General features: G+C 37.8%; 1 protein-coding gene across 1 annotated transcript in view; it reads right to left on the minus strand.

Annotated features, from left to right (window-relative positions):
• Positions 1–19,697, minus strand: part of LOC135107822 (ionotropic receptor 21a-like) — a 40,295-nt gene extending 20,598 nt beyond the window's left edge. The window contains exons 1-5 of the mRNA XM_064018112.1: positions 19,556–19,697; positions 14,609–14,766; positions 13,768–13,919; positions 11,322–11,427; positions 10,984–11,184 (exon numbers count right to left, since the gene is read on the minus strand). Of these exons, the coding sequence (XP_063874182.1) occupies positions 10,984–11,184; positions 11,322–11,427; positions 13,768–13,919; positions 14,609–14,766; positions 19,556–19,673 (735 nt within the window). The 5' untranslated portion in view covers positions 19,674–19,697. The remainder of the gene's footprint in view (positions 1–10,983; positions 11,185–11,321; positions 11,428–13,767; positions 13,920–14,608; positions 14,767–19,555) is intronic.
• Positions 19,698–20,595: the final 898 nt, after the last annotated feature.

The raw sequence follows: 20,595 nt of genomic DNA on the forward strand, positions 1-20,595 counted from the left end.
CGCTAGAAGATGAGTGGAAACCCCCAGACATGTGAAGCATACTCCATACATGGACGGATAAGGCCCTTGTACAGAGTTAGCAGCTGGGGGGCGGGGTGAGAAAAACTGACGGAGACGTCTCGGAACACCTAACTTCATAGAAGCTGTTTTAGCTAGAGATGATATGTGAAGTTTCCAGTTCAGATTATAAGTAAAGGACTGACCGAGAATGTTCAGTGTAGAGGAGAGGGACAGTTGAGTGTCATTAAAGAAGAGGGGATAGTTGTCTGGAAGGTTGTGTTGACTTGATAGATGGAGGAATTGAGTTCTTGAGGCATTAAACAATACCAAATTTGCTCTGCCCCAATCAGAAATTTTAGAAAGATCAGAAGTCAGGCGTTCTGTTGCTTCCCAGCGTGAAATGTTTACTTCCTGAAGGGTTGGACGTCTATGGAAAGACGTGGAAAAGTGCAGGGTGGTATCGTCAGCGTAGGAGTGGATAGGACAAGAAGTTTTGGTTTAGAAGGTCATTGATGAATAATAAGAAGAGAGTGGGTGACAGGACAGAACCCTGAGGAACACCACTGTTAATAGATTTAGGAGAAGAACAGTGACCGTCTACCACAGCAGCAATAGAACAATCAGAAAGAAAACTTGAGATGAAGTTACAGAGAGAAGAATTAAAACCGTAGGAGGGTAGTCTGGAAATCAAAGCTTTGTGCCAGATCCTATCAAAAGCTTTTGATATGTCCATGGCAACAGCAAAAGTTTCATCAAAATCTCTAAAAGAGGATGACCAAGACTCAGTAAGGAAAGCCAGAAGATAACCAGTAGAGCGGCCTTGACGGAACCCATACTGGCGATCAGATAGAAGGTTGTGAAGTGCTAGATGTTGGAGAAACTTCCTGTTGAGGATAGATTCAAAAACTTTAGATAGGCAGGAAATTAAAGCAATAGGACGGTAGTTTGAGGAATTATAACGGTCAACCTTTTTAGGAACAGGCTGAATGTAGGCAAACTTCCAGCAAGAAGAAAAGGTAGATGTTAACAGACAGAGCTGAAAGAGCTTGACTAGGCAAGGTGTAAGCACGGAGGCACAGTTTCAGAGAACAATAGGAGGGACCCCATCAGGTCCATAAGCCTTCCGAGGGTTTAGGCCAGCGAGGGCATGGAACACATCATTACAAAGAATTTTAATAGGTATCATGAAGTAGTTAGAGGGTGGAGGAGATGGAAGAACAAGCCCAGAATCGTTCAAGGTAGAGTTTTTAGCAAAGGTCTGTGCGAAGAGTTCAGCTTTAGAAACAGATGTGATAGCAGTAGTGCCATCTGGTTGAAATAAAGAAGGGAAAGAAGAAGAAGTTATTGGAGATATTTTTGGCTAGATGCCAGAAGTCACAGGGGGACTTGAATCTTGAAAGATTTTGACACTCTTAATGGAGTTTTTATCTAGTTTGAGAACAGACTTGTCATGGTTCCGGGAAAGAAATATAAAGTGCATGAGATTCTGGTGATGGAAGGGTTAAGTACCTTTTGTGTGCCACCTATCTATCATGTATAGCACGAGAACAAGCTGTGTTGAACCAAGGTTTGGAAGGTTTAGGTCGAGAAAAAGAGTGAGGAATGTACGCCTCCATCCTAGACACTATCACCTCTCTTATGCACTCAGCACACAAAGACGGGTCTCTGACACGGAAACACTGATCATTCAAAGGAAAATTAGCAAAATACCTCCTCAGGACCCCTAACTAGCAGAGGCAAAGCGCCAGAGGCACCTTCACTTAAGGGGATCCTGAGGAGGGATTGGAGCAATAGGACAAGATACAGATATTTGATTGTGATCGGAGGAGCCCAACAGAGAAGAGAGGGTAACAGCATAAGCAAAAGGATTAGAGGTTAGGAAAAAGGTAAAGAATGTTGGCCGTATCTCCAAGACGGTCAGGAATACGAGTAGGGTGCTGCACCAGTTGCTCAAGGTCATGGAAGATAGCAAAGTTGAAGTTCATCAGGATGGTCAACGAACGGAGAGGAAAGGCAAAGCTGGTGGTGAACATTGAAGTCTCCAAGAATGGAAATCTCTGCAAAAGGGAAGAGAGTCAGAATGTGCTTCAGTTTGAAAGTTAAGTAGTCAAAGAATTTCTTATAGTCAGAGGAGTTAGGTGAGAGATATACAGCACAGATATTTTTTGTTTGAGAGTGACTAGTCATAGCCAGATGGTGGAAAACTCGGAAGATTCAAGAGCGTGGGCACGAGAACAGGTTAAATCGTTAAGCACATAAACACGACATCCAGCTTTGGATCGAAAATGAGGATAGAGAAAGTAGGAGGGAACAAAAAAGGGGTTACTGTCAGTTGCCTCAGACAAATGTGTTTCAGTGAGGAAAAGAAGATGAGGTTTAGAAGGGGAGAGGTGGTGTTCTACAGATTGAAAATTAGATCTTTGACCACGAATGTTGCAGAAGTTAATGAAGAAAAAGTTGAGGTGGGGTGTCAAGACACTTAAGGTTCTCATCAGAAGGGCAGTCCGACCTGGGGACATTTGTGGTCCCCTCCCCGGATGGGGACTCCGAGGCTGGTATAGGAGTCGCCATGAATTTTGAATTTTGAGTGAAGTGTGTGTGTGTGTGTGTGTTATTAGGTGCTTGTAGTTTTGTGTGGAGGAAAAGAGTTGTCTTTAGAGGCAATATATATATATATATATATATATATATATATATATATATATATATATATATATATATATATATATATATATATATATATATATATATATATATATATATATATATATATATATATATATATATATATATATATATATATATATATATATATATATATATATATATATATACAAACGAACTTCATGTAAACAATGGTAGTTAGCTGTAGTTGTAAGGTTTGCTCACGATCTGGATGGTAGTGAAGAGGGAAAATGATATACAGTACTCATCATGGTCTCCTTTATTTGTTGATGGGGAATCCTTTTATCTTCAGAATTTATCTGAGCCTTTTATCTGAGTTTTCGGCAGTAGACCAGGCAATCCCCGACCACACCTTACGAAGGGCTGCCTCAAGTTTTGGTATGGTACTAGAGTCTTCCTGTCGCAGTTTTGCTTTCACTATTTCCCATAGGTTTTCTATTGGTGATATATCAAGACTCTGAGCTGGCCAGTCCGAAATATATTCAACTTCACATCTACGGAACCATTCCTTCACGATTTTTGCGGTGTGACACGACGCTTTATCTTCCTGCAAGATCTCGGCACCAGTAACTGCGAAACAGTTTGCTAAATTATCGTTAAGGATGTTCAAATAAATTTTGCTGTTGACCGTTTGATCTTTAGGAAGGATGACAAAGTCAGCCAGGCCGCCGAAAGCAAACGTTCCTCACAACAGGAGGTAGGGAGGGTGCTTAATGCTCTTTACGGTAAAGCGCGGGTCACAGGCTGACGAGTCATGGGGACGCCACACTTTTGTTCCTTTATTATCACTAATGGAGAACGTAGCTTCATCAGTCCAGAACACCTTTCTCAACTCCACAAGGTCCCAGTCTTTATGACTCCTGGCAAAAGCTCATCTCATCTTGCGTTGTTTTTCATTTACAAAAGTTTTTTTTTTTTTTTTTTTTTTTTACGAGCTCTCAGTTTTCGGTAGTCTAAGTTTTTCCGTATATTTCTCTGAATAGTACGAATTGATACATTTCTCAGCAGGAGAGGTTTCTGTTCCTTTAATTGTTTTGCTATAATGGAAGGATTTTTGTTCAACTCCCACTTTATGACAAAGTATTGTCAGACACCTTTTTTTGCTGGTCCACCTCCATGTTTGTGGAGAGTAACACTCTTGCATTCCTCACTACTCCATTTTCTCATCAACACACTAATTTTTTTCGGGTATGCCTGTAACACGGCCTATTTCACGATTTGTTTTCCCGATCTTATGCAACTCAATGACACGAACTATGTGAAATGGGCTGGTATGTTTGCCACACATTATACAACAAAGAGGAACAACGAAGTATTTCAAGTACATACAACGTTACGGGCAGCAGTAAATCCTTAATCATCAGTCAGTAAATCACTCCGTTATCTGATATCAGGTCAAACACTGGTTCCGTTTAATCAGCTGTCAATGTGTGAGGGTGTGAGCTAAGTTGCCATGTATTAATTTTCTTCCGGCGCGTTTTTTCAAACTGAAACAAATTATATATATATATATATATATATATATATATATATATATATATATATATATATATATATATATATATATATATATATATATATATATATATATATATATATATATATATATATATATATATATATATATATATATATATATATATATATATATATATATATATATATATATATATATATATATATATATATATATATATATATATATATATATATACAGGTGAGGTACCAGTAATGTGGAGGCAGGCTAATTTAGGACCCATCTTTAAGAAAGGAGATAAAACTTTTAGCGTCTAATTATAGACCTGTCAGCTTAACTTCTGTTGTGGGTAAAATATTGGAGTCAATAATAGCGAGGAACTTTAGGGAACATTTAGACAAACATAACTTGATAAATCAGTCACAGCATGGCTTCACGAAGGGGAAGTCTTACCAGACAAACTTGTTAAGTTTTTACAGTAAAGTGTACTAGGCAGTAGATAATGGTGATAGTTATGACATCTTATATCTGGACAAGCATTTGACAAGGTACCCTATCAAAGGCTCCTGAGAGAGGTTAGGCCACACGGGATAGATGGGAAGGTGTTAGGCTGGATAAGGTCATGGCTTAGCGACAGGCGGCAAAGAGTTGTAATAAACGGCTCTAAATCCGATTGGGGTCATGTAATTAATGAGGTGCCAGAGGGATCAGTATTAGGGCCATTGTTTTTAATATATATATCAATGACTTGGATAATGGAATTAGTAGTGATGTTAGTAAATTTGCGGATGACATAGATAGGTAGATTAATTAGGTCAGAATCGGATGCCATCGCCTTGCCGGCAGATTTAGATAGGATGAATGAATGGACGGGCAGATGGCAAATGCAGTTTAATATCAACAAATGCCAAGTACTTAGCGTAGGTAGAGGAAACCCACACAGTAGGTACACATTAAACAACGAAACTCTGGTAGGTACAGGGTACGAGAAAGATTTAGGATTCGTAGTTAGCTCTGAACTCCGTCTAGGAAACAGAGTCCGTCTAGGGCAAATAGAGTATTAGAATTATTTTTTATGAGTGTTAAAAGTAGAAGGCAGGAGGTAATATTAAAGTTATACTTGGCGCTGGTCAGACCTCATCTAGATTACACTGTGCAGTTCTGGTCCTCACATTACAGGAAAGATATATGTCTATTAGAATCAGTACAGAGGAGAATGACAAAAGGATACAGGGGATGAGTATTCCTTATGAGGCGAGACTGAAGCTGTTACATTTGCATTCTTTGGAGAGACGTAGGTTAAGAGGGGACCTGATAGAAGTCTTCAAGTGGTATAAGAGGGATGTAAACAAAATTCGTAGAATCAGCAACCAGGGTAGAACAAGAAATAACGGGTTCAAGCTTGAAAAATTTAGGTTTAGGAAAGAGATAGGAAGAAATTGGTTCTCAAATAGAGTGGTACATGAGTGGAACGGACTCAGTAATCATGTTGTTAGTGCTAGGGCATTAGAGAGCTTTAAGAGAAGATTAGACGGGTTTATAGATGGGGATGATAAGTGGAAATAGGTAGGTAAATTACAGGGACTGAAAAATTTAGGTTTAGGAAAGAGATAGGAAGAAATTGGTTCTCAAATAGAGTGGTACATGAGTGGAACGGACTCAGTAATCATGTTGTTAGTGCTAGGGCATTAGAGAGCTTTAAGAGAAGATTAGACGGATTTATAGATGGGGATGATAGGTGGAAATAGATAGGTATCATACAGGGACTGTCATGTGTAAGCCTGGTGGCTTCTTACAGCTTCCCTTATTTCTTAATATATATATATATATATATATATATATATATATATATATATATATATATATATATATATATATATATATATATATATATATATATATATATATATATATATATATATATATATATATATATATATACATATATATATATATATATATATATATATATATATATATATATATATATATATATATATATATATATATATATATATATATATATATATATATATATATAACCACAATTTATATATTTATAAATTTATAACCACAATTTCCAACCCCTTCACGAAGCTACTGCACCTGGACTAGCTTTACTGAGCCACATCTTACGTGGACTCAGTGTAGGGCTCAAAAACGGGTGTACAGAGTCCCTTGTAACTCCTGCACCCAGGTCATACCAAGTTGACGTCGCCAGACTGTTTTACCGACCCACAGACCAGGGAGATGCTCCAATTAACACTTAACACCCACTGCTGTAGAAGAATCGACAACCACGTCTAGGAAAAACAGTCAACACACAATAACACATATATGAACGAGGTATAATACCCCGTTGGGCTTCTACCCACCGTAACAGTTCCCTCATTGTCCCGAAACATTTCCAATAAATTTGCTTCTTCTTCTTTCCATCCTTTATCTCAATCACGTCAACACTGCCATCACATCTATCTCTGAAGCTGAACTCTTCGCTGAAACCTTTGCTAAAAACTCTAGCTTGGATGATTTAGGGCTTGTTTCTCCCTCTCCTTCACTTTCTGACTACTTCATGGTACCTATTAAAGTTCTTTGCAGTGATGTTTTCCATGCCCTCGCTGGCCTAAACAATTGCAAGGTTTATGGATCTGTAACTTCATCTTAAGTATCCTTTCTGACCGTTCTATTGCTGCTGTGGTAGACGGTCACTATTCTTCTCCTAAATATATCAACAGTCGTGTTCCTCAGGGTTCTGTTTTCTCACCCACTCTCTTCCTATTATTCATCAATGATCTTGTAAACCAAAATTCTTCTCCTATCCTCTCATGTGCTGATGATACCACCCTGAACGTTTCCATTTTTTTTTTTTTCTTATATACCTCCAACCCTCCTGGAACCAGACAGTTCACACAGGGAAGCCACAGGAAGCCTGACTTCTGATCTCTCTAAAATTTCTGATTGGGACAGAGCTCACACAACCTTCCAGACAAGTGTCTCCTCTTTTTCAATGACACTCAACTCTCCCCATCTTCTACACTGAACATCTTCGCTCTGTAATTTATTTATAATTTAAACAGGAAACTTCACATCTCATCTCTAGCTAAAACAGCTTTTATGACGTTAGGCGTTCTGAGACGTTTCTACCAGTTTTTCTCACCCTTCTAGCTGTTAACCCTGTACAGGGACCTTACTCGTATCTGTCCATGTACGGAGTATGCTTCACATGTCTGTAGGGTTTCCACTCATATCGCTCTTCTAAACATAGTGGAATCAGAAGCTTTTCGTCTCATTAACTCCTCTCCTCTAACTGACTGTCTTCAGCCCCTTTCGCAGTGTTGCATCGCTTGCTATCTTCTATCGCTATTTTCATGCCAACTGCTCTTCTGACCTTGCTAACTGCATGCCTGCCCTCCTCCCGCGACCTCGCTGCACACGACTTTCTTCTTTCTCTCACCCTCATTCTGTCCACCTCTCTAATGCAAGCGTTAACCAGTATTCTCAGTCATTCATCCCTTTCTCCGGTAAACTCTGGAACTCCCTGCCTGCTTCTGTATTTCCACTTATCTTTAAATTTTTTACTACCGTTTCTGACCCTATTCGAGGACCGGCATCTCAGTGAGCTATTTTTTTTTATTATTATTTTTTTTTTATTCGAGTTTTGTTGCCCATGCCCGTTGTCCCTCCTAAATAAAAAAAAATACTCCTTTGCCCTTTTCTTCCAGACAACTCACCAAGAGCATTAATTTCACTTACATCAGATTAAAAATATTTTACACTTTAAAGTAGAGTAATAGAACTACTCTTAAAAAGAAAAACAGAAGTAACAGGAAATTAATGAAGTTAATATAAATTACCAAACTTGTCCTTTTACAGAATGTCTGTCACTATTATCCAAGGTACGAGTATGTGAATTTTATTTGCTTTCAGGCTTTGCGTGGTAAGACTGGCTTTGCTTTGGGTACACAAATGTTTTTCCTTGACTTGATGTTTACTTCTGTAACACTCGTTTGCTTGACCTATGTGATAGTCAATATTTGCTTTCTTGCTCAGTGTGACAGTATTGCTCTTTGCTTTGCCTAACACTGTACGAGTATTTGTTTTGTAACAATCATATGTTTTGTCGTGATGTTTGTCAAAATATTGTTAGTATGTTATGTTTCTTCTCTACCAAACAGTGTAAGTACATATATTATGACGTACTAAGTGTCTGTTGTGATGCCCGGTGACAGGCATTGCTTGCAACCATGATTTTCTTTTATCTCTTATGTAATGCATTCACCAACAATCTGATTTGTTGTAGCATATACTGAGAAAAGCTTTTACTTTCTTGTTATTTACATGTAGCAACAAACAGTGTAACAACGTTGAATATCTGGCCTTGTGTGTGATTTTGTGTAATGGAGGAGTTATAAGTTTGTGGCATCTTCATTGTTATAGCATGTCATCTAACGTAATTCAGCTTTATTTTGTTCACTGCTGTTTCATAGACAGTGCTCTTATTTAGAATTCAAACTGTATAGAAAAGTTTGCCTTGATCTTGTGTTGTATGTTTTTTTTTTTTTTCATATTATTACATTTTTAGCTCTCACGTTTTTTTTTTCTTTTATACTTCATAAATATGCATCTTTTGTGTATGTGTGTGTGTGTGTGTGTGTGTGTGTGTGTGTGTGTGTGTGTGTGTGTGTGTGTGTGTTTGCAATGCCACTTGCACTTGTATTGTGGTAAAAGCTATATAAGTATTGTGCATGTGTGTGTGTGTGTGTGTGTGTGTGTGTGTGTGTGTGTGTGTGTGCCACGAATAAATGACTGTGTCATCTTCCTATTGTTCATGACTTTCCATATTTTCTTTCTCAAGCATGTTCAAAACTTTTGAAGTACACCTTGAAGTTTCTATCTCTGGTTTACTGTTCTATGCTTCAGCATGTGATTTTTTATACTCTTCCCTTGGTCTTATGAATTATAGTGTGCAGTGCAAAAATTTTGCCACTGGTGCTGTTGTCTTTATGTAAGGTTAGAGGCATTGATAACCAGTGACACCCTTCTGGCTTGCCGGGTGAAGACAAATAAATCAATACAATGACTATATTTCATGTTGTTTATTTTCTTTCCTCGTACTTATACAGCATGTATGAAGTGTGTGCTCTAATATACTGTAGACTAAAAAGTGAATTTTACTAAAAAGGGGGTTGGTAGGCACTCATGGAATACTTAAGTTACCCGAAAAATGCAGACTATTTACCTGGTTTCCACGTTAAATGGTGCAACAGTCTGGGATCGAAAATTTACTGTGTGGCAACTCTTCCTCTCTCTGGTCCTATCGGTTATGTTGTGCTTGTGTAATCAATATTTTTGTGTAGTTAAATGCAACTGGTTTTCGAAGCTCTGCTGGGAGCTTTGGAGCCAGAGAATATAGAGATACTCTTGGTTAGTAACTGTTTTCTCTCTCCCCGGATTTTTACCGTGTACAGGTGGTACCTGTTCATCCTTTGGGAAACTGAATAGACCGCTTGCCAACAGGAAGATATAATGTTCTGTGAGTGTGGGTGATTCTGTCTCTAGTGCGAGGTAGCTCATAGAATATTATAAACCTCATACTTTTGTGTCCTTTTGTGTTAGCTGTCGCCTCCCAGCATGTGGCTTCTTAATTTTTTCTCACTAAGTAAGAGTTGGTTTGGTGTTGTTATAATTGTTTCTATCTCGGTCGGGATTTTAGGCTGGGTGTGTAACCTTCAATTTTGATATATTGAAGCCGGTATACGCAATGTTTCTTTTGACTCCCAAGAAGATTGCATTACAGCTATGCCTTCCCCCCCCCCCTCCACACACACACACACACCTGACCCGTCATCATATCGAAAGCCATTAAAAAAATCAGGCAGTGGCATATGACAATCTATATTTTATAATAATTAAGCCATTGGATTACAGAGAGAGAGAGAGAGAGAGAGAGAGAGAGAGAGAGAGAGAGAGAGAGAGAGAGAGAGCTGTACTTGTACAGCCGACACCGTGACTACCATGAAAGGCTGAATGCACCATAACAACAAAAGATAATTATTATTTGACTAGTGATGTTGACATAAAAATAATTACTTTTACTATTAATATTTGATTGCTTAGTAATTAATTACATGATTTATTGTCATGGATAGTAATAAAGATTTACTTTCGAACAACTTAACACAATGCGATATGATGTGCTGTTGTCACATGGACGTCTTCTAAAGAACAGCTGAAAATGAAACAGTTGTCCCATTTATGTCGCAAGCTCAAAATATTTTTGTCTCTTGGCAAGAGAACTATATTGTTGTTGTTATCATCATTATTATTATTATTATTATTATTATTATTATTATTATTATTATTATTATTATTATTATTATTATCATTATTTATCATTTAGTATTTTTACTCTTTTTTTTTTATCTCTGACGATGGAATCATCGCATATGCCGTAGCATTAAAAGGAATAAAGTCAACAGCCTTCTGCTGTCTATAAATTCCCTTTTCATAATTCTCTCTCTCTCTCTCTCTCTCTCTCTCTCTCTCTCTCTCTCTCTCTCTCTCTCTCTCTCTCTCTCTCTCTCTCCCTCCCTCCCTCCCTCTCTCTCTCTCTCTCTCTCTCTCTCTCTCTCTCTCTCTCTCTCTCTCTCTCTCTCTCTCTCTCTCTCTCTCTCTCTCTCTCTCTCTCTCTCTCTCTCTCTCTCTCTCTCTCTCTCTCTCTCTCTCTCTCTCTCTCTCTCTCTCTCTCTCTCTCTCTCTCTCTCTCTCTCTCTCTGTGTGTGTGTGTGTGTGTGTGTGTGTGTGTGTGTGTTTATGCTTACCCTTGCATGCTCGTTTTTGGCTGCAGCCAGGTTGTTGCCGAAGAAAGGTCCCTGAGCATAGACAGTAAAGGATGACTGGTAGAGTTCCTTTAGAGTGTTGATGCCCTCTGGGACTCTCTCAACAGTCAGGAAGGCAGTCAGATTGGCGCTATATGCTTCCGTCACGATGATGACGTAAACCCACAGGAACGCCACGAATACCTTTTCAGATTATAAATGAAAAATGACATACATTCATTCTTTAAAACACAGATCTAAATACTGCGCCTAGTGTATAATCCGTTATTTTTGGTGTGCTTGTGTAAATTTATGCAAACAAGAGGATAAATCAACATTACCTGGAGGCTAGTACGTAGGGGAAGCAATGGACGTGAGTTCCTTAGGTGCACTGCAAATGTGTAAAGAGTGGAGAATGCAAAGGAGCGGCCGGCCAGCTTCTCACCGCTGCATGCAAAAAAAAATAAATAAATAAATAAAATTATATATATATATATATATATATATATATATATATATATATATATATATATATATATATATATATATATATATATATATATATATATATATATATATATATATATATATATATTCACCGGTTATTCACAATAGTGTTACTCTCAACAAACTCTCCCGAACCCTAAACTCCCTTGCCATCCACTCCTGCCTCGGCAAGTAGTGGGGCAGCACACATACGAGGGTTAGAACCCTCCTTAATTGCACCGAGAGCTGTTGTAGTAGCTGCGAGCACGGGTGGCTCACCATGTGAACAAACACCCACCGTGTCTAGTGCCGGCATGGGAGCAGCTTGCTGCCCGCCTCTGGTGCACCCCGCATGGGAAGAAATTCCTACCTCTCCAGCAGAGTCAGGAGTCTCCCTGTCCTCGGCAGCGACCCCTAACACATCAGACACAACTGGCTGGGGCCCTGTCTGAGCACTGAGGCCCACAGCCTCAACACCGGGTGATAACTCCATATGAATGCCACCTCCAATAGGCTCCGAAAGGTGAGGCAAGCCATCAAACAAAGAACCCAAACTCATCACTCCCACCTCATCCTCAGTAACACTCTCACTAAAGTGAGAGTGTTACTGACGGTGAGGTGGCTACTTCTTGTGGTGGCTCTGCGATTGTGCAATTATCTCCTGCACGCTGACTCAAAGACGAGTCTGACTCTGACTCATAAAAACCCTTGCCAGCAGTGGGACAGGCCTCTAGGCACTCTGCCTTCATCTGTTGTTGGACTGGTCATCTGCCCACCTTAATTAAGGCTTTTAAATCTTTTCTTGCGGAGCAGCAGTGCTAACTCCTTCTCGGCCACGTTAATAAACTACTCCATTACCATGAGTTCCTTTAACTCACGGTAGGAGATGGCCTGCTCGTTATCAGTCCACTTTTCCAATGTCTCCTGATAGCGAGCACATTCTAAATAAGAGTCACTAGGCCTTGTCTTTCCTCCACGGAACTGCAGCCTGTATGCCTCTGGCCGCAGCTCATAAGCTCCTAGGATGTCAGCCTTAAACTCCTCGTAATCCTCTAATTCCTCTACTGACACCCTACCATACACATCCAAGGCCTTGCCTTTCAACATATTAGCCACCAAGCCAATCCACTTCTCCTGAGGCCAATCAAATTCGGAGGCCTTTTTCTTAAATTTCCTGAACCACTCTGTCACCTTCTTTTCATCGAACTCAGGAATCAACTTCAAACTCCTCACACAGTGTAGCAAATCCTCAAACTGTCCAATAGCGTGTTATATCCTTAAGCCCAATAGTGTCATTTACTGCCTCCTGGATGGCAGGCCTTGTCAACCAATTACCTAAGTTCTTTGCAAGTCAAGCACCCTCCAGGAGCCTGATGCAGTAGCATTTAACACTAAACATGCTCACTAACAAGAGACACGAGTACAAACGAGTGCCCATGAACATACAGGACAGTCATTCACCGCTCACTTTACAAGAGCTCAGTCTGCACACAACACGAAGTCGAGAAGTCACTTCCCTGAGTATGGAGTGTATTATACACAAATACCCTCTCTGACAAACTCCCCATTTCATGTAAGAAGGCCAGGGCGTACGGCTGGTAATGACTTTCTTATCCCTAATGGCAACTGACCTGACTAACTCTTATACTGCCTCAGTCTCCGCCAGATATTAGTGCTCATCTCAATACATCTGCTCCGTTTAAGCGCTGGGTAGTGAGTGACTGTGGGAAAGTGTGCCACTCTCCTTCTGCAGCTATGGGGACGGGTGAAAGAAAAGGGGTGGGGGTTGGCGACACACATACATACATACATCCGCCCACACTGTTCCTTGCGCTGTCTTACACTTTACTTCTGAAAATTCTAATGATCAAACTAGGGGGGTTAGATGAATACTGAATTATATATATATATATATATATATATATATATATATATATATATATATATATATATATATATATATATATATATATATATATATATATATATATATATATATATATCAAAAAGTTTTGTAGTTTTGGATGATTTAAAAGGTTAGCATTATTGGGATATTGATAAGGCTGGCATGCATGAAATAATTTTGATGCTTTTAAGACTCTCTCTCTCTCTCTCTCTCTCTCTCTCTCTCTCTCTCTCTCTCTCTCTCTCTCTCTCTCTCTCTCTCTCTCTCTCTCTCTCTCTCTCTCTCTCTCTCTCTCTCTCTCTCTCTCTCTGTGTGTGTGTGTTAATGAAATCTACAATAGTATTTTTGTTTTTTTTCAACATCATATTTCCATTCGTCAAACCTCATGTACTTACCTCGTTACTTGAGGTTGAGACAAGACATAAAGGACAGGCCCTACGAGGAGAGCGACTAGGAGGACGGCTAGCCATGTATCTTGTGCGAATGGCAGCGCGAGTGATTGCCAGCGAGGGAGTCCTGCTCCTCTCCTGATCAGAAAGCAAGTACTCTGTAAATTAAGGAATGAGGAACTTCACTAATTACGAAAGTAGCCCAGCGTTCTCTTACAGATCAAATCTGGATATTGGCAACTGAAAAAAAATGTATAGAGTTATATGTAAAAACTTAATATAAGCAAATAATAAAAAATGAGATGCATCTGTAGTGTAGTACATATAATACAAAACATGATTACTTACAAAAAATGAATAAATAAAACTACCAGATACCAAACCAGCACAATATAAATTTCAAGTTCACGATCTGTATTACGGTAAATCCCACATCAATAACCAGAAGCTTTCATATCATGAAAAAAGTATATCCAATGTGAAAAACTAGTGTAATATATATATATATATATATATATATATATATATATATATATATATATATATATATATATATATATATATATATATATATATATATATATATATATATATATATATATATATATATATATATATATATATATATATATATATATATATATATATATATATATCAGTATTTTTTTTCATGAACAGTTAAATTTCTCTCTCTCTCTCTCTCTCTCTCTCTCTCTCTCTCTCTCTCTCTCTCTCTCTCTCTCTCTCTCTCTCTCTCTCTCTCTCTCTCTCTCTCTCTCTCTCTCTCTCTCTCTCTCTCTTTGTGTGTGTGTGTGTGTGTGTGTTAATGAAACAGAAATGTAATTACTTCTTGTCCGTAGGGAAATGTATATTCCTGGAACTTCCTCCGTCCACCAAGTGCCGTGATGAATAGGTTAGCCACTCCTATGTCTCCCTCTTCGCGTGCAAAAAGCCCAACCATGCCATTCCACGTACCGTTAGACGTCAGCTCACCCCAAAGCTCACCTGCAGATAAATTTATTGTTTTTGAGGAAACTGACGCACTAAAATGATTCAACCAAAGTTATCACATTTAAGATTTCATATTAATTGCTATGCACTGAGACAAAAAAAAATAAAATAAATATATATATATATATATATATATATATATATATATATATATATATATATATATATATATATATATATATATATATATATATATATATATATATATATATATATATATGATTAGAAAAAAATATCAATACGGCCGATAATAAATGGCAAATAGGACAATGAAACATAAATGTTTGGGAGAGTCTCAATATGTATTTAGACATTGGTTCTCAAACTGTTTTATTCAATGCACCCTTTGTCAGAATATCACTCTCTGTTTAATATTATGGATGCATTTTGTGCCATCGAATGAAGTTAAAATTAATGAATAATAATAATAATAATAATAATAATAATAATAATAATAATAATAATAATAATAATAATAATAATAATAATAATAATAATGTATTTAGACATTGGTTCTCAAACTGTTTTATTCAATGCACCCTTTGTCAGAATATCACTCTCTGTTTAATATTATGGATGCATTTTGTGCCATCGAATGAAGTTAAAAATAATGAATAATAATAATAATAATAATAATAATAATAATAATAATAATAATAATAATAATAATAATAATAATAATAATAATAATAATAATATTATTATTATTATTATTATTATTATTATTATTATTATTATTATTATTTTATTTATTTATTTTTTTTTGTTATTAACAGCAATAATAATACCTAAATGAACAAAAAAATATATGTAGATTAATTAAAAGACCAACATTCCAAAAGTATAGATCTCACTTTGTGGGCTCATAATCCACTTCAAGTTGTTGTTTTCCCGACACATATATGTTTAGTACCTTCCCTCCCTTCCCTTATTTCCGTATGTTAGTATACGTTCGATGAAATATACAACACATATAAAGTAAGAGTCTGATTCTTCTGCAGCTCCTCCCATGTTCATATGGGGTCGCTGTTCCTCACTAGTCTTCTCCACAAGGCTCTGTCCCCAACCTCCTCTCTACTCAATCCTCTCTCCCTCAGGTCCTCTCCAATGCGATCCTTCCACCTTTTCTTTGGTCTGCCACGTCGTCTTCTTCCCTCCTCTTCCATATCCAACATCCTTCTGCCGACATATCCTTCTTCTCGCCTTTTGATATAAACGAACCATCGCATTCTCCTTTCTTGTACTTTCTTTGTCACCTCCGTTACTTTGGCTGTTCCTCTTATAAAATTGTTTCTCACTTTATCCCTCCTTGTCACCCCAAGCATTCACCTTAAAATTCTCATCTCAGCAACCTCCAACTTATTCTATTGTGCTTTCTTTATTGGCCACGTCTCCGCACCATATAACAATGCGGGTCTAACCACCGATTTGAACACTTTCCCCTTTACTCTGGCACTAATTTTTCGGTCACAGAGCAGTCCAGTTGTTCTTTTCCAATTCTTCCACTCCGATTGGATACGGAGAATGATCTCTCCATCCAGGCTGCCGTCCGCTGATATATGAGAGCCCAAGTATATGAACTCCTTGACACCCCTTAACTTCATATCTTGCATCCATACTTCGCACTCCTGTCGACCATTAAAATTCAGATATTCCGTCTTCTCCTTGCTAATTCTCAAACCTCTCCCTTCCAATGCTCCTCGCCTTCTCTCCAACTTTCTCTCTACCCCATCTCTACTTTCATCCTCCAAGGCGATGTCATCCGCGAACAACATGGTCCACGGTGCCTCCTCCTTTATATTTTGAACACTATCATCCATTAGTAGGTTGAACAGATATGGGCTCAGAGTGCAGACCCACTCTCACACAGAACTCCTCTGTTGTTCCCACATTGCTCCTTACCTTCGTCCTTGAGCCTTCGTACATGTCCTGGATCACTCTCACATACTTCTCTGATGCTCCTTTCCTTCTCATACTAGCCCAAACTTCTTGGCATGGTACTCTATCATAAGCTTTTTCTAAATCAATTAGAATAATGTGTAATTCTCTTTGCTTCTCCCATACCTCTCCAGTAGTTGTTTTAGCGCAAAGATTGCATCGGTAGTACTTCTCCCCGGCATAAATCCAAATTGTTCGTCTCCCACCTGTGTTTCTCCCCTTACTCTTCTCTCAATTATCCTTTCGTACAGTTTCATTGTATGCGACATTAATTTAATTCCTCTGTAATTTTTTACAGTACTGTATGTCTCCTTTTTCCTTGTATAACAGATAAAGTAAGAGTAACAGTGAAAATTAGCTAGATGGTGGAAAATTGTAACACACACACACACACACACACACACACACAGAAAGAGAGAGAGAGAGAGAGAGAGAGAGAGAGAGAGAGAGAGAGAGAGAGAGAGAGAGAGAGAGAGAGAGAGAGACATGGCCATCAACGTTAAAGGAGGTATCAAGTGACATCGAGAAGAATGTCATAGTCGTGGGACGTGTGGTCACCATCACAGACGGGGACACCGTGCTTGCTTCTTACTCTCTCTCTCTCTCTCTCTCTCTCTCTCTCTCTCTCTCTCTCTCTCTCTCTCTCTCTCTCTCTCTCTCTCTCTCTGTGTGTGTGTGTGTGTGTGTGTGTGTGTGTGTGTGTGTGTGTGTGTGTGTGTGTGTGTGTGTGTGTGTGTGTGTATGTGTGTTACACACTAAAGTAGTATGTCTCTCTCTGTCTCTCTCGGTCTCTCTGTGTGTGTGTGTGTGTGTGTGTGTGTGTGTGTGTGTGTGTGTGTGTGTGTGTGTGTGTGTTTTACACACTAAAGTAGTATATATATATATATATATATATATATATATATATATATATATATATATATATATATATATATATATATATATATATATATATATATATATATATATATATATATATATATATATATATACGAGGTGTGTCATTAAAGTTCCAGGACTGGTGCCACACAAGTTTTATTTCACATCCAGGCTACAAACTATAGGTTATCTCCTTCGAAGTAATCCCCCTGGCACCGCATGCACTTGTCCATCCTTCTCTGCCAGGCTTGCATGCACTGCTGGAAGGATTCTTGCGGGATGCTCCTCAGCTCCGTCGTCACGGCCTTTTTGATGTCGTCCGCATCATCAAAACGGGTCCCCTTCATGACCTCCTTGAGCTTGGGGAAGAGGAAGAAGTCGCACGGAGCGAGGTCAGGTGAGTAGGGCGGTTGCTCCAGCACGGCGATGTTCTTCTTGGCCAAGAACTCTCTGATGCTCAGGGCATTGTGAGCAGGCGCATTGTCGTGGTGAAGCAGCCACGAGTTGCCCTGCCACAACTCCCGCCTCTTCTCGCGCACTGCACGAAGCAGACGCCGCAGTACTTCTTTGTACACATGTTGGTTGACTGTCTGGCCCTGTGGCAAGAACTCGCAGTGGACGATGCCCCTCACATCGAAGAAAGCGATCAACATGACCTTGAAGCTGGACCTGGACTGCCTTGCTTTCTTCGGCCGTGGCGACGCCGGACTCTTCCATTGAAGGCTCTGGCGTTTGGTCTCCGGGTCGTACTCAAATACCCAGGACTCATCGCCGGTGATGACTCTCCTGAGCAAGTCTGGTTCAGTTTCCAGACGCTCGAGGATGTCCTGACACACCTGCATGCGTCGTCCCTTCTGGTCATCGTTCAGGAGTCTCGGCACCATCTTCGCACAGACTTTCCGCATGCCCAGATCTTCAGTGATAATCTTCCACACGCTGTTGTGGTTCATGCCAAGCTCATCTGCGATCTTTCGAACAGTCAACCGACGATCGTCACGCACCATCTGCTTGACACGCTCAACATTGGCCTCATTCCTGCTCGTTGAGGGTCTTCCACTCCTGGGGTCATCTTCCACGTCCTCCCGGCCCTCTTTGAACCTCTTGCACCACTCAAAAACACGTGAGCGTGACATTGTCTCATCCCCGTACACTTTTTGCAGCATACCCAGTGCTTCTGACGGCGTTTTCCCCAACTGCACCAAAAACTTCAAGTTTGTTCGCTGTTCAGCGCTCATTGTTAAACGACCTGCAACAGAGGACATGATTTTAAAAGCACGTAAGAAAAAGATTAGTGACTGTAGAGGGTTGGGAGCGCAGTTGTATACTCCAGAAGGATTACTTTGAAGGGGAAATATGGTGGTTTGTGGCTTGGGTTTGAAATTCATCTTTTAGGACACCAGTCCTGGAACTTTAATGACACACCTCGTATATATATATATATATATATATATATATATATATATATATATATATATATATATATATATATATATATATATATATATATATATATATATATATATATATATATATATATATATATATATATATATATATATATATATATATATATATATATATATATATATATATATATATATATATATATATATATATATATATATATATATATATATATATATAGTATATATATATATATATATATATATATATATATATATATATATATATATATATATATATATATATATATATATATATATATATATATATATATATATATATATATATATATATATATATATATATATATATATATATATATATATATATATATATATATATATATATATATATATATATATATATATATATATATATATATATATATATATATATATATATATATATATATATATATATATATATATATATATATATATATATATATATATATATATATATATATATATATATATATATATATATATATATTGACACACACCAGGAGGCGGCTCTATGAAGCGGATACTGAAGTTATACATTCCCGCCACGGCCTGGGCCAGACGAATGTTGCCGCCGTACCTGTCCACCACACTGCCATTTGCTGCTCGGCGGTACATCACGACCGGCGGAAAGAGGAATGTTACCACCTGAGGAAATTGAATAACACTGTAACAAAATTTCACTTATGTCTTGTTCTTGGCCCCAAACTATAATTTTCCAGTTATTTCCATCTAAACAAAATAGAAAAAAGTTATTTTGATCCTAAACTTTGCTTTTGTGGTTAGAACAATAAATTTACATTTTTGCCTTATTTCATTATAGTATGGGTTACTATTGGTTTTCATGTCAGGTAAAGACCTTTGCAAAATCTCATCTGTGTATCTAATTGATTTTGAAATGCTGCAAATAAGTTACAACAATGAAAGAAAGAATATAAAATGTTCTAAAGATTTTTAATTTTGATAAGATGATTCTTGAACTAACCAGATCTAGCAAGGAATTTCTCATATTTAGAAGAATTTGCTTACATTTCAGAAATCTCAAATCTTCCAGAATGTTCTACCAAACACATTTAGAAGTTTCTAGAACATTTTAGAACATTCTGTTCAATGTAAACATTTCCAGAATATTCTATAACTTTCTAGAATACAGTAGAAATATGTAGAAGTATCAAGAATTTTCTAGAATCTACAAGAATTTATTAGAATGATTCAAAATATTGTAAAGTAGGTTCAAGAATATTCTAGAGATTGAGAACATTCTGGAACACATTCTAGAAAGACTAAGTATATTCTAGAGTACTGCTTGACAAGATAAAAGTAGGGGTTTGCAGACCACCAATCAGTCTTGCTTTGGCTGCCTGAGAAGACACATCACAAGAAGTGAAATGGCATCAAGAGGCTGCAATCATTCTCCAGATGCCTTCTGCTATATATTTTGGTTAATTAATCAAGACAAGAGCAAAAATGTTTTATGTGACAGCATCTGAAAAATGGTGAAATTTAGCTATTTTGGGACAAAAAAAAAAATTCTAAAAAC

This window comes from Scylla paramamosain, chromosome 16 (genome assembly GCF_035594125.1).
Source record: "Scylla paramamosain isolate STU-SP2022 chromosome 16, ASM3559412v1, whole genome shotgun sequence".
Classification (NCBI taxonomy): domain Eukaryota; kingdom Metazoa; phylum Arthropoda; class Malacostraca; order Decapoda; family Portunidae; genus Scylla; species Scylla paramamosain.